Below are 14,569 nucleotides of genomic sequence, written 5' to 3'. Positions count from 1 at the left end.
ACTCCTGCATCAATGTAACAAGAGAATATAAAAACAAGCAGCCCCTTCCACTGTGAAATCCGTAAAATAAAAGCATCGGACGATGCAGAGTAAAGTAAATCACACCGAGGACGCTTTTAACACGGACAAATCCATTTTTGGGGTCTAGCTTGTCTGGCCCTCCTTGTTTTCTCCTTCAGTTCAGAGAAACTCCAGCACAAATGATGGTTTATCAGCATGGCTTGTTTGCCATCTAAGAGAGACACTGTGACCACCTGGCAAAGAAAGAGACGAGAGGAAGGCTGGACTGCCCCCAAGTTAACTGGCAAAAGTTTTATTTCTCAAAATGTACTGGAATACATCGTTTTCGGTCAACCCGGGGGCGACATCTACAAAGAACCAGGACTGCACACATTTAAACAATTTCAAGGTGAAAGAACAAAAAGACAGTAAAATGGAAATAGACCCTCAATTTCTTTTTTTTAAAAAAAGGAATTAAAATCATTCCAGGAAGCAACTGAGTTGTTTCACGGTTGTTGTTGTTTTGAGACACTCAAGCAACTTAAAAAAAGTCTCAATGTGACAAAAGTACAAACCAAGTTTTTTTCCCTCTCTCTCTCTCAATCGCATTCGTTCCCTTTTGAATTTTTTAAAAAATAGCGTTTTAAGCATTTCGGTCGATCCGCACGTCGATCTCCCGGCCGCACACCTGAGCCCCGTTCATCATACGGCAGGCCCGCTCAGCCACTTCTGGGGAATCAAACCGGACCACGCCACACCCTTTCGATTTCCCATTCTCCATTTTGATGTCTGCGTACAGAACGTGACCTGTTGAGAGAATTCATCCTTAAGAGAACTCATGCCTGAATCTCCCTACAAGGACTAAAGCTTTGGGCAAACCCAGACTTGGGTGGCAAACGCCAGCCCTCAGCAAGCGAAGCTGATGTGAAAAGGTTTGCCCTTTCCCACCTCCAGAGACAATGCGGCATAAGGTTGCTTACCACACTCGTTAAATTTGTCTTTCAGCATTTTCCAGGTGAAGTCAAAGGGAAGCTGAGGAAGGAGAAGAGAGAAAAAGGAGCCCGCAAGGTAAGTACAGATGTTTCCTTTTTTTTAAGGGCAAGAAAATTCCACAAGGACACACAGGAATCATTCGGAGAGACCATTTAAACCAAAATGCTACCCGATTTCTCTTCTGGCAACAGAGGGTTTCACCACCACCCTAACGACAGAGGCTGAGCCCCCATGTTGTTTGGCCAACGGGGTGCGCCGAATGAAATTTTAAAAGGCCATGTGACTTGTCTGTTACCAAAAGCGCCTAGAATGCTGCCCAAAGCCCACCATGCATATATTTCAGCTTTTTTCCCTCCAAGTGGGTGTTCTCCGGGGGCATTTGTTTCCAGACTCCCCCACAAAACTGCTGAAGGGCACCAGGCTGACACATCCCCATTGAGGCTTGAACTGATGGGAAAAACACAGCGACCCTCCAGAAGCCGGTTCTCACTGGGCACATGTCAAACTCATGGGGAGGATGATGGGGAGGATGGAAAAAAGGGGTATTTTTGGAGCACCAGGTGTTGTCTATCTTATTTCCACACACACACATGCACACACTCCGCACCCTTCCACTTACGTTTCTCACAAAAATCTGGCAGGCTTTCCAGGCTGGTGCAGCAGCAGGCGGGGCGGCGACTGGTCCTCCCGCCCCGAGGCCCCCAGCAAAGCTTCCAGCGGGGAAGTTGCCCCGCTCCATCTCCAGGCTCCTATCAAAGGTGCTCCCCATGGCCAGGCCCATCCGGTCCAGCCCGGCCCCCAAGCCCTGCCCCATGGAGGGCCCCATCCTTTCCATGCTGGTGGCAGCGGCCGCAGCGGCCACCGCCACCGCCCCCATGCGCTCCAGCCCCATCCGGTCCATGTTGGTGGCCGCCAAGCGGTCCAGCCCCATCCGGTCGAGGGGGCCGGCCCCGATGCGGTCCAGGCCCGCGGGCATCCTATCCATGACGGGACCCATGCTGGATGGGACCATGCGGTCCATGCCCAGCCCCATGCGGTCCATGCCCAGCCCCATGCGGTCCATGCCGGCTCCCATGCGGTCGACGCCGGCCCCCATGCGGTCCATGGCAGCCCCCACGCGGTCCATGGCCGAGCCCATGCGGTCGAGGCCAAGGCCGGCCCCCACCCTTTCCATCCCAGTGCCCATTCGATTGATGCTGGAGGCCAGGTGGTCGATCCCTAAGGGGGCCATCCGCTCCATCCCGGACCCCATCCTATCCACTCCAGAGCCCATGCGGCCTAGCACCAGCCCCATCCGGTCCATCTCTGAGCCCATCCTTTCCATCCCGTGCCCCATCCCCGAGGGGAGTCTCTCTAGCCCGGGGGCCATGCGGTCCATGGCGGAGAGGCCGGCTGTGGCACCGCCACCACCTGGAGGAAAAAGACAAGGAATGGCAGTAAGAAGCAGGAAACAGAAGGACACCCTCCCGAGTCCTCAAACTGCTGCCTTGGAAAGGTCTGGCGGACTGACTCTGAGAAAGGAACAGCCCCCTCCTCCACCCACCCAGGATGGGTGCACACCAGCTGCTGAAGCTTTGCTATTAAACTCCAGTCTTAATCAAGGACGGGCCACGCACAAATGCTCGCTCCACCAAAGATCAGCCCCAAAAGGAAGATGCCTTCCCAGGCTGGGCTGAAAAAGATCCTCCATTTTTTAAGGGCCATTTATTTATTTGCTTATTTGCTTTCTTTACATGCCGCCTTTCTCCTGAAAAGGGACTCAAGGTGGCCGACAATATTAAAGAGAATCCAAAACGCAGTCAGTGAGAAAATTACAATTCAACAACGTGCTAATTAAAAGGAGAGTGAATTGCTAAAAGCAAGTAAACATTTAAAACCATCTTAACTCCAAGAAGGCATTCGGGGATTTAAAAGTGATTGATTGTTCATTACCGATCCCTCTGTCCAGGGCGTCCCCAAAACCACGAGGCATTCCCATCTCGTTTCGCGGGAAGTCTCTCTCAAAGCCGCCTCCGAGGGCCCGGTCCATTTCTGGAAAGAAAGAATGAGACGAGTTTAAGCCTTTTAAAGAGAAACAGGAGGGAAAACATGTTTCCTAAACACAGAAAACATCAATCTGGCAGCCCCTTTCCCTGCTTAGAATTTAAGACTTTCTCTGAAGCAAGACAGACTGGCATGGCTTGATCCAAAGGAACGTTTCACTTCAAAAAAGAAGGGTATCGCTCTTCACTCCTTCCCTGTGTTACCGCATCAGAAAAGGCAACCTCTAATTCTTGAGAATGACTGTTTAACAATCCCTGGATCAGCTTTCCCTTCCAGACCAAAAGCCCTGGATCTCAGGTTGGCTGGGGGGGAGGGTGCACTTCTCCCAGGTAGAAAACCACAGGCAGGTTGACAAACCTTCTTCTCGTTCACGCCACAAACACATGAGGACAATCAGAAGCACGGCAGAAAACCCTGAGCAGAAAGCCATGCATTAATGACACCTGCCAGTAGGCAGAGAAACAGGAAGCGTGGAGAAATAAGAGTGTCTGACGTAACTAGAAGCACGCTAGATCTCAGGTGGTCTTCCAGCAAGTAGAAGTGGGAATAAAAGACACGTCACACCTGCTGGAGGACTTAAGGGTGGACGGAGAGTCTGCTTATAACAAGGACGGTTCAAATTCAGACTGTTTCCGAGTCTCATGCAGCTGGTTTAAGGAACGCTACGTTAGGTATACTGAAACCTCTTGCACTCTTTAAGCATTGTCCTAAACCTGCTCCTCCTGTTTAAGTTGTAGGCGGAACCCAGGGGAACAGGCCTGTGTGGGCGCGGGGGCCATCTCCAAGCTATACATCCTCACCACTCATCCTGCTTCCAAGGTTCATACCCGAAGGGAAACGGCCTAGGTTCTCCATGCCAGCGAAAGGGCCCTCCATCCCTGGAGAGGTGAGAAATCAGGAAGAAACAAAGGCATCAAATTTTGTTATCTCGACAATGCATTCCAGTTTTTTACATACCGTGTTTTAATTCACATTGCTGTTAACTGTATCTATCCATTGCCCTAGCATCAAAACAGTGTTTTTTTAAACCCGTTTTAAGGAACTACACGAAGGGCCCACCCCTTTTCAATTTCACAGCTGGCCTCAAGGTTTAAGCCCGGGTCTGCCAAAAAAAAGGTTGGGGGTGAGGTGGGGCGGAAGACCTTTCATTTCATTAAAAAACTGGGATTTGCATACCGAGCCTTGTTTCTAATGCCCGACTGAGGCTTCTGAATGAGCACTGAGGTGCAAAAGTTGTCCAGCCATGCAGATCGGCAGGCATGGCTTAGCAAGCTAGCTTAAAGGAACCCAGCAGGCTGGTGGAGCAAAGGCGGGGGGGGGGGGAGAGAGAAGGGGAACCCCCACTTTCCTCTGTGCAAGCACAAAAACGAAGAGACCAGCACAGAAAAAACTGTCCCCGTTTGCTCACTCTCCTGTTGGGAATTCCTTGCTACCTTAGACCACTGGTTCTTAACCTTGGGTTACTCAGGAGTTTTGGACTGCAACTCCCAGAAACCTTCACCACCAACTGTGCTGGCTGGGGTTTCTGGGAGTTGCAGTTCAAAAACATCCGAGTAACAAAGGTGAAGAACCACTGCCTTAGACAACCTGTCTGGGTGTCCAACATAAGAGTTCAAGTAACAAGCCCTCATCTCTACCAGTTAAACCATCTCTAGGATATGTGGATATGAGGGGATTCCTCCCCCTTTTCCGCTGGACCACTTACCTCCCATTTTGTTCATCCCTAAACCCAAGCCTTTCACGCCCATTCCTAGAGGAAGAAAAGGGACGTGGGTTGGAACAAAAAACGGAACATAAGAACCAGACATCAAAGGAAAGCTCTCACCTTTGTACTGTGTTCTGTAGCACAAGGGAACCCAAAAATCTCCCTCCTCTGAGGTAGGCTCAAAGGGTGTGGGGCTTTTTAAAGTAAAAACTGGAGGGGAAGGAGGGGGATCAACACAGGGGGTGCAAGAAGAGACCAGATCCACCCACCCCCTGCATTGGCTCACCTCCAGGGGCCACGTTACCCATGCCCAGTCCCTTGTTCAGGTGGTTGGCATCAATCGGGATCCCTCCAGGCCCCAACCCCATGCCGATGCCTCCGAGGCCGTCTGGAAAAACATGTTCAGGCAAACTTTTTGAATTCTATCTCCAAAACTTAACAAGGCTGCCTCGGGATGTTCGGATCCCAACCCCCATCGGCCCTGGACGCTGCAGCCGATCCAGGGCATTTGAAAGGGCGCTTCGTTGGGAAACACAGCTCTAATGAGGTCTTAGCACTAGGCCATCCCGGTAATTTCATAAGGCGACTTACCAGGAAGCTGCTGGGGCCGCTCGGAAGGGAAGACTTCCCCCTTGGGCAGAGCACGCTCGTCCTAAAAGATCAGAAGACAAACTGATTTATTTTACTTGATTCTATGCTGCCTTTCTCCCCCAAAGGGAGAGAATAGACACAGTTTCCTCTATGGAAACACAGACACTAGGCGGGATTCAAAAACATTTTAAAATATCAACATTCCCCCCCCCCCAAAAAAAATACTACAACAACAACAACAGAGTGTGCTCTAGAGGTTTCTTCAACACGTGGCCCCAGTTTGGGGGAAAAGGGGACAGAGCATGAGGCAGGCAAGCACAGAAGAAACCCTTCAAGGTCCCAGATCCTTACCATCTTCACAAGCATCAGCCGGTCAAAGAGCAGCTGCCCGTTAAACATGGCTGGCGCTCAAGTCAAGGAGAATCATGCACGGGCAGGTCCAACAAAGGAACAGACGATGGCAGACCCCTCCCCAACAGCGCAGAGACTGTGGCTGATGCCTGGATCTCAGCAGGCAGCGACCCACGGGGATCCTCCCCTTCATGAGCCCCATTTGTTATAAACACACACAACCCTTGACAATTTGTAAATGAGAAAGGATACAGATCGCCTGGACAGCTTCAATGGGCTGCTCGAAAATCACGGTGCCGATTCCCCGGCTTTTGCCGTCTTTGTCTTTCAGAATGTCCGCCCGGACGACCACCCCGGCCATGCTGAACACCTCCTTCAGCTTCTTCCATGTGACTTCATAAACCAGCTAAATAGAAACAGACGCCATGGCATTCGTTAAAAAAAAAGCCCGGGGGGGGGGGAGGGACACCCGGCTGCAATGTTTCTAAGATGAATACGTAACAAACAGACAAATGTAAAAGAACTGCTTTTTCACAGAACTTAATAAAAATTATCTTAGAAGGGCAGAGCAGGAAGGGAGCCTCTGGATCATCTTGTCTAAGCTGTGTCAAGGAGGCCCACTGGGGGATTCGAACTCTCAACCTCCTAAACCCCTGAGCTATTCAGCTATCCAGAACTGAAATGAATCTTGCAAAGGTTCTACCTAAAAGACAATTCAGCGCTATCCACGATCTCTCTCGACGGGGAGCCAACACTGAGATTAACAAACGATTGCCGTGCAAGGTGTGTACTGCGCTGGAACAAACAGCCCAGGCTGAACAGACTTTGGCACAGTTTGTGCCGGGTGTGGGCCGGACTGCCTGCTCGTAAGGACTTGGTTTTTCAATCTCTCTACAAAGCCTCCTAAATAAATGAAATGGGTTCCTCTCAGAAACGCTGCCCACAACTCGGGGCAGGAGCCAGCTTACGTTGGCCACGAAGACCTTGCTCCCCAGCCGGCCAGCCTGCAGGGCGTGGATGATCTCCTTTGGGATGTTGGGGTTGTTGAGGATGCTTGACGGGATGCTGACCATGCCGGGCCCCCCTGGGGCTCCCGTTGCTCCACCCCCCGAAGCAGCGATGGCCTTCTGGACTGCTCTTCGGACATGCTCCCCGTCAGAATCCTACAACAAAAGAAAACAGGCGGCTTATTATCAGACCAGGCGCTTCCAAAGCCAGCGAGTGTACCTTTTAGACAACATATACGCCCCCAGCTACGAATCTCCAGCAGTCTTAGGGCAGGGACTACAACACCCAGCGTGCCTCTGGGGGCGAAAGGGCTAATAAGAATTGGAGGCTGGCCGTTGATCTCAAATGCTGTGCCTTGCCTCCCCACCCCAGAGCCAAGTATCAAGCGGAAGGTTTACCTCCTTCACTTTCAGAGGCCTGCCGTTGAGCGTGTGCTTATTGAGGACCTCCACGGCCTTCTTCATGCTCTCCTCCATTTGGAATTCAACGATCCTGTGGGCAAACCGCATGAGGCCAGTCAGATCTCAAAGGGCACCCTAACCTCCCTCCCTCCGTTGCACAGGCTGAGCCCCAGCGTCTACTTACGCGCATCCCTGGAGTGTGTGAAGATCCCACGTCGGGCAAGAGGAGCAGGGCGGCGACGGAAGTTAAAAAAAAAAAAAGCACACAGACACACACATCAGTAAAAGATCAAAACACAAGAGGGGCTTTCAAAATATATTTAAAAGGGCGGCCCATTCGTCACTTGGTTTGCTGTTTAAACAGCAGCACAACAGGCTTCTCCCTGAACTCCAGACATTACGCTTAACGTGGCCCCGGAACTGACACAGAAGCAGGCCCCATGCAATACAGACTCCTCGGAGAGACGCCACCCTTTCGGCACCTTCTTGACATCAAACCCTTAGGGCACTCCGTCCCAGGAGGAAAAGAAAGAAGGGGGGGGAAAACTGCCCTGCAGGGAAGATTCTCACTTGAAAAAAGCACGGATGCCCACAACATCTATTTCTACTTTTAAATTATATATATTTATTATCATTATTATTATTACTATTTTCTGAGGTTCACATCCAAACACAAAAAGACTGCCATGGAATTCTGACAGGGATACAACCTCTGCTCCACACCAAAGCTTAAGAAGGTCAGCCACGAGAACCACAGGGAGGGGTGGGGGAAAAAAAAGTTAAGGTAAGGTTCTGGACATTCAGATACCGGTGGCAAGTACACAAGGACCCATGCTTCAGGCATACAGCCAAACACCAAAGGAGCACAGCAGAGGGGGCCGACTGGGCCACATCCTCTCCCTCTCTGCATCATCTTCTCCTCCCCCCCCCGGCCCACCATCAAGCAGCTCAGAGGCAACACCAACGAGCAAACCGCTGTGCTACATAGACACTAAGGGCTTCCCAAATTCATGGAGTTCCACGCCACTGTCACAGTTACATTTCTCATGTAGTTAAAAAGAAAAGAAAACTCCACAGGAGGGGGGGAAAAAAAGCTCTCAAAGACTTACCCTTGACTTTCCTTCAGCGTCCATTAAGAGCTGCACGTATGTTATCTCACCCACTACAAAAGAGATTCCAGGCGGTACACAGACCCAGGGAGAAAAGCCAAGAAAACAAGGGGAATTTAGAACAAGCGTCAACAACCGTAGACGGAGCCTCTGCCTTATTAGAAAAAGCTTGGGGACACTCCGTGTTTGCTCGTCCACCACAACCGGGGGGTGTTTACAGCCGTGCAGTACGTTTGCCGAACCAGAGTTAACCTGTGTTTTCTGCCCCCCACCGGCCCCTGTGTTAATTGCACACGTGGCTTCCACTCCTCTCTGCTCTCCAAGATTCTCCGATGGAACCACAAGAGAAGTGAAACTGGCACAGATCACTCCCTTTAGGTCTTGAGCCAAATCCTCAGGATCAAATTGGTCGACGACGATCAAGGGGGACACTAGACACTCCTAGAAAGGAGGAGCCCTAATTCCCATCTCTGACTGACACTGTGGGAAGGCTCCCCTAAGTAGGGCAGTGAAATTTTCAAGGCTGCCTCTACAGAATGAAGTTCTCTCTGATAACACACACCTTAAAAGCTTTTATACTCATACACACATTTTCTTAAAACTTTCTTAAAACTTAGGATGTCAGGTTTGGGCTCTTTTTTATTTCCATCCGTCCGTGCTATAGAACAACAAACGTGGATGATAAATTCAGAATTTTCATCTGACCTTTGCTTTGATGCCTGTTTTGCAATAAAGACAGGAAGAGACTATGAACCGGAAGCACGCAATCAGGTGTCCTAAATTGAGTACAGGCCACAGCACAGCCCTCGGGATGCTGGACAAACCAGCCAAGAGGGAGAAACACCATGAGTTACAGGAGAGTAATCATATCACCCCAGTTTAAATCCTTAAGACTTAACTCCAGGCCCCAAAAGGGCCTTGAACTGATCGGGTATAAAGGATGTATTCTGGACAGAGCAGCACTCAATTATAAAGCCTTAAAGCTTTCAAGCACATGTTATTTTAAATGTACAGTATTTTATTTTATTAATTTAATTTATTTCAATTTGGATGAGGTTGGGTGGAAGGACATCAACAACGCTGGCTCTCAAGGTGTGAGTTACAGGGCAAACGTACTGCACGTTTGTAACTTTTTAAGGATCACCAACAAATAATAAAAACGGCAATGACTTCACCGAAGGAGGCCGCTATGGGGAATATTTCACAGGGAGTCGTCCAAAAAACACCTAGGGAGAGATCTGAACAGGCCACTCAGCTTAAATCTCCCAAACCATACTTATTGGGCACCAAGACACCTCTGGAAGAGTTACTATCATTTAAGGGCTTTACGTAATCCCATGCTTTTGAAGGATGGAAGCTCAGCTTGCCCTCTCAGATTCATCAAGCTGCTTCCAAACCTGAATCCCAGGCCTTGCTATTTTTTTAACACATCAAACTCTGAATTCTCTCCCTTTTCAGGGCCACACTCCTGCTCCGTGTAACCATGACAACTTTGCCCTCTAAAATAAAGTCCTCTTAGATGGCTTAACCAATCATTTTGGCAGATGGAGCTGGGGAGCAGGGGGAAGAGAGCAGCTTTTCCAGTTTCTCAAAAAAATCGGAGCTGCAATCACAAAGCCCAAGAAGACCTGTACGTAAAAAACACCAAAACTCTCTTTGCAAAAAAAGAGAGATTCCTCTTTTTGTTGTTGTTGCTGCTCCCAGGAGCACCTGCAGAGATGATCGGCTGAGCAGAGAAAACAAGCTCCTCTTCCAGACCACGAGGGACTCCTACGCCCGCATGAACTGGAAGGCCGGAAAACCCTCGGTCCACCTTCACTGTGGCAGCTGGCAGGGACAATCTAGGAGAACAAACCCTCCTCTGCGACAATATTTCACACGCAGCGTTAAGGTCCAGAACGGCCGCGCTCCAAAAAACAACACCCCATTCGTAATTTAAGGCAACTCGGAAGCGTTCGTGCATTTAAATTACGAATGATCCACACAGGCCCCGGGTGGAGCCGTGCAGTCGTCTCTGCTTCCCTTAGGCACTCCAGCATGTTAAGAGTTCATGCTCCGCTCTCAGCCACAGGTGCAAACTGGACCCCAAGCTTCAAAGCAAGTGGCCCCTCTCAATTTTCTTTCCCAGCCGGCACGTTTCAAGAGACTTTCTCTCCAGGAAGACAGGCGGCTATTTAATTATTTCTAGCCAACACAGGTGCCGCAGGGCTTATTATTCCAGGCACAAAAGAGATGGCTTGACTCAGTCCAAATTTGCATATCCAGCTCCTGGCTGTTGGGGGGGGGGGGGAGAGAGAGAAAGCACAGGCTACTGATGACGGCCAAATGACAGACTGGCCTTTTAACAAAGCAGGGAAAAGTCATCCCATTGCCGGAACTTTAAAAAGGTGGAGGCAAGTTTCAATGCAGCTTGTCTTCCTGGTAAGCTCACTCTCTTAAAACAGCCTCGGGTTATTCCACAACAAAAGCCCGATTACATTGACCGTGCACGGCTGCTCTCCTTTCTCAGCAGCCACTGGGCAACTCTGAAAAGCTTCAAAAGAGTTTCTAATTAAACCCTTACTCAGATAGGCGTAGCTACACGAAGACAGCTCAAGCCACATCCCTGATGAAAAAAAAGTCTCGCCTCTCCCAAGAGACCAAAAAAGGCGAATTTGATCGGAGGTTTGACTGGCCACGGCCACACGTCGGCCACCAAAAGAAGCGCTCCTCCATGGGGGAAGGGGCACCGCAGTTCCCACGCAAAACCAGGAGGGCCGAGCCGTGAAAAACCATGGCTGCTTGAACCTCGTCTGAAGCTACCCAGAATCACCTCGAGGCACATTACCTGCCTTTAGGGCAAGAGAGAGAAAAAATATATTGGGTCTCCGGGAGGGAAGGGCAGGTGCTGCTCAGGGCCTCCCCCAGGCAGGAGGCGTTTACCTTTCTCTTTCACCAGATCTTTGAGGTACTGCCACTTGACATCAAAGGGGATGTTGGTGATGAAGGCCCGGTACCGCTTCGAAGGGCTGGCGTAGGGCTCAAAACGGCTCCCTCCTCCACGCTTGGCGTTCTTCTCCTTCCTTTTCTCGTTCTGGCTCGAGCGCTCACCTTCGCTGCAAAGGAGAGAAGCAGGCGAGAGTCACACCCAGAGCCCTCAAACTCAAAAGATTCCAGCACAGTTCTGGGCAGCGGCTTATACAGTAGGAAAACCAGATACTGAAATCATTGAACCGTAATCTGGTTTCCAGTCTGATTTGTATATATGGCAAACGCTAGACGTTTTGCTGCTATCTTTTCGTTTTAGTATCAAACATGGCTGACTTATTGCTGTAATAGTTAATAAACTCCGGATCTGTCGATCCATCCTTCCTTCCTCTGTTAAGCCTGGAAAACCCAGGCTACCAACAATGTAGCCAGTGAGAAACCAGAATTCTGAATGGTCATCTCCCCCCAACAAGCTGTTCACTAGGATCCTTGATTCCCAGTTCTGCAATTTCTATCCTATATTCTTCTCCTGCAACAAGTGGGAAAAAGGAAAACACCGGCACTGGTGTCTTCCACAAAGCAAAACATGCTCTCTAGCCATTACCAAATGTAATACTTCTGCTGTTCATTTACTGCCACTGTTATTTTCTTCACTACTACCAGGCCCATCTCTCATCACGAGGCTCAAAGATTAAAAACGGTCAATACAGTGGTGCCTTGCATAGAGACATTAATCCGCAGCAAAAATCGCTGCTAAGCGATTTTGTCGATATGCGATTTTTAAAAGCCCATAGAAACGCATTAAAACCTGTTTAATGCGTTCCTATGGGCTTCAAACTCACCTTAAAGCGAAGATCCTCCATACGCCGCCCATTTTTGCTGCCTCTTATGCGAGGAATCCGTCCCTAAACACAGCGGGAGGCCATTTTTTTAACCCTGCGGCCATTTTTGAACCGCCGATCAGCTGTTTAAAAATCATCGCTTTGCGATGATCTGTAAGCGAAACAGGGAACCGATCATCGCAAAGCGAAAAAACCGCATAGGAAACATTGCAATGCGATCGCAAAAAGTTCGTCGCTATGCGGTTTCATCACTAAACAGAGCGTCCGTTAAGCGAGGCACCACTGTATTCCCTACATTAACGCATGTGGTTCCTTTACTCTCTTCTTTTACACTGTTCCCACCCACCCCACTTTTGAGCTTTTAACAGTCTTCCCCCTTCCCTCCTCTTCCCACTGCCTTTTTGCTCATGCCTGTCATGAGGGAATGTTTACAGCCTAAAACACATACAGGTCATAAATCACCAAATACCCAATTCAGGGGAGGAAAAAAAAACTCTTAGTGCCCACAAATATTTAACCTAAAATCCAAATGCAAAAATAGGCGATACCTTTATAGGCCACCCAAAAATTCACCACACAGCAGAAAACAAGCTTTACAAATCACACTGAAGCTCATTTAGTGAGTGATGATTTTTTTAAGTGGTCTATAAAAATTCTTGAATTTGGATATTATTTTGTTATGACCACACAGTTGTTTTTTACTTCAATGGGATATTTAGCATGTTTCACCCAAGTAGTATCACTTCATCCAGCATCTCATTGTTTCCCCCTATGTCTGACAAAGTCCACAAAAGCTCACATTAAAGTATAATAGTCTTAAAGGTACTACCTGTTTCTGTATTTTTTTATTTTGTAGTGTTTCTTTGGATTTTGCCTGATATATCCTCTTTACAGAGAATATACACAGAAATCTTTCCTTTGTAATCCAACCACTTGATATAAGGCCTGCTTATGATGAGACATATGGGCTTACAGAATAGATAAAAACCAAATATTTTTCCTTTTTAAAAAATCAATTTCAATAATGACTTAAATTTTTAATTGATTTTTTTAATCATAAAAAATTGGATTTTAAATTTTAAATCATGATAGAAATCCCACCTTGCTTTTCTACAGACAACCTCGAACTCCAGACCTCGGTGTCGATATCTATGTCTCATTCCCCCCCCCCCCCCAGTTATCACCTTCCAAAAGATGATACCGTTTCTTGATTTTTTTTTTATTTTAAAAAAGGAACTTCACCAGCTATTTCTGGCCAGTTCCTGTTGAATTAATTACCTTGCCCTCCTATATAGAAAAGGCTCCCTGGGGCGGAGAAGCCCTGGCAGCCCCTGCTGGTAACGAATTACCATCCAACGAATGAGTAAAAAAAAGTCACTTTAAAATGGGCTGCCCAAAGCAATCCAATAACCTTGAATACCTGAATCATTTTTACTAAAAACGTCGTCGTTCCAAATAAAATGTGTCGTTTCTTTAAAGCAACGTCTGCTTAAGTAACGATAACGACTTAAAACCCCTCCAACGCACGAATCTCCTGAAACGCTTCAGATACTAAACCAAACCTCTGGGAATACTTATCTGTCTAAAGGGGAAAGAAACGGGGCCCATTCCTTCTCTTCGAACGAGTAACGTTAACGAATTACTTTAGTAACGGACCCAACGGTGAAGCGCCCGGTTGGGAACGCGGGGCCCAACGCCCTCCACGGAGGGAGCCGGAGGAGAGGCGCGCTCCCACGGAGGAGAGGCCGAGGAGCGCCCCCGTTACTCCCCCACACGTGAACGCGCCTCCGCGGCCTCACCTCTTGGGGAGCCCGTCGCCTCCATTGCCAGCCCCGTTCGGCGCTCCGCCGCCTGCCGCCATCATCATCCCGCCGCCAGGCTCGGCCATTTTGGGCCCGCTCTCCAGACCGGACAAGACGGGCGCCGTAGCCGCCACCTCAGACGCCATTTTGTTCTCCTCAGGCCCGCCGGAGGTTCTGCGCCTGCGCGCTCGACCCCTTCGCCCCGCCTTCTCCTAACGGACTCTCTCCTGGCCAATCAGGAGGAAGAAGAGGGAAGTAGCCGCACTCCCAAACCTCGCTCGGCCTCCTCTCTCTCCTTCTCCACTTTCGGGGCTCCCACCCGAGAGAAATGATAGAGCGGCGCCACCATGCTGACTTCCGCTTCAAAGCCGATATGACTGTGTCCCAGCTTATCCATTCCCGCCCGGAAAACGCTGCTCTATCTCCTACGTCCGCTCACTCTTAGTACGCTTTTAGAATTAAATTCTACCATTCTCGATAGTTGCGTCTTTTATAATTGGTTAACATTCGTTTTCTTTGCTGATAAAATATAGTTTTCGTTCTTTCCTTTGGAAAAGCACAGGATATGTTTAGTTTTTTTCCCAATGTACTAAGTTGTTCCAGTTTTAGCAAGTTTGTTTTCAATAATCTGCAATCATTTGGGGTCTCATAATGGGAAGAAATGAAATTTTAAGATATAGATAGAAATAAAATAATACATAAGGTGAAGGGAATTGCAGAAGGGGACACACACATACAAGCACCTGTTAACCAAAAA

At 48.9% G+C, this 14,569-nt stretch overlaps 1 protein-coding gene across 2 annotated transcripts; it reads right to left on the bottom strand.

The window, feature by feature from the left end:
- Positions 1-297: 297 nt before the first annotated feature.
- HNRNPM (heterogeneous nuclear ribonucleoprotein M) lies at positions 298-14,004 on the bottom strand. 2 transcript variants are annotated; one of them, XM_020780822.3, is made up of 16 exons: positions 13,810-14,004; positions 11,124-11,296; positions 8,202-8,254; positions 7,277-7,284; positions 7,090-7,183; positions 6,652-6,846; positions 5,936-6,089; positions 5,684-5,733; positions 5,333-5,393; positions 5,028-5,129; positions 4,742-4,786; positions 3,837-3,914; positions 2,926-3,024; positions 1,613-2,403; positions 981-1,032; positions 298-807 (listed from the first exon to the last, which is right to left on the bottom strand). In XM_020780822.3, the coding sequence occupies exons 1-16, from the start codon at positions 13,956-13,958 to the stop codon at positions 644-646; spliced, it is 2,268 nt and encodes a 755-aa protein (XP_020636481.3). In that variant the 5' UTR covers positions 13,959-14,004; the 3' UTR covers positions 298-643. The 2 variants fall into 2 exon arrangements, with proteins under 2 accessions (XP_020636481.3, XP_020636482.3); XM_020780823.3 differs by lacking the exons at positions 8,202-8,254; positions 11,124-11,296; positions 13,810-14,004 and having other exon boundaries at positions 3,864-3,914; positions 7,277-8,191.
- Positions 14,005-14,569: the final 565 nt, after the last annotated feature.

The sequence above is a fragment of the Pogona vitticeps genome, chromosome 7 (genome assembly GCF_051106095.1).
Source record: "Pogona vitticeps strain Pit_001003342236 chromosome 7, PviZW2.1, whole genome shotgun sequence".
NCBI lineage: Eukaryota > Metazoa > Chordata > Lepidosauria > Squamata > Agamidae > Pogona > Pogona vitticeps.
The sequence above is the reverse complement of the archived record's forward strand: the minus strand, read 5'-3'. Positions and strand labels throughout refer to the sequence as shown.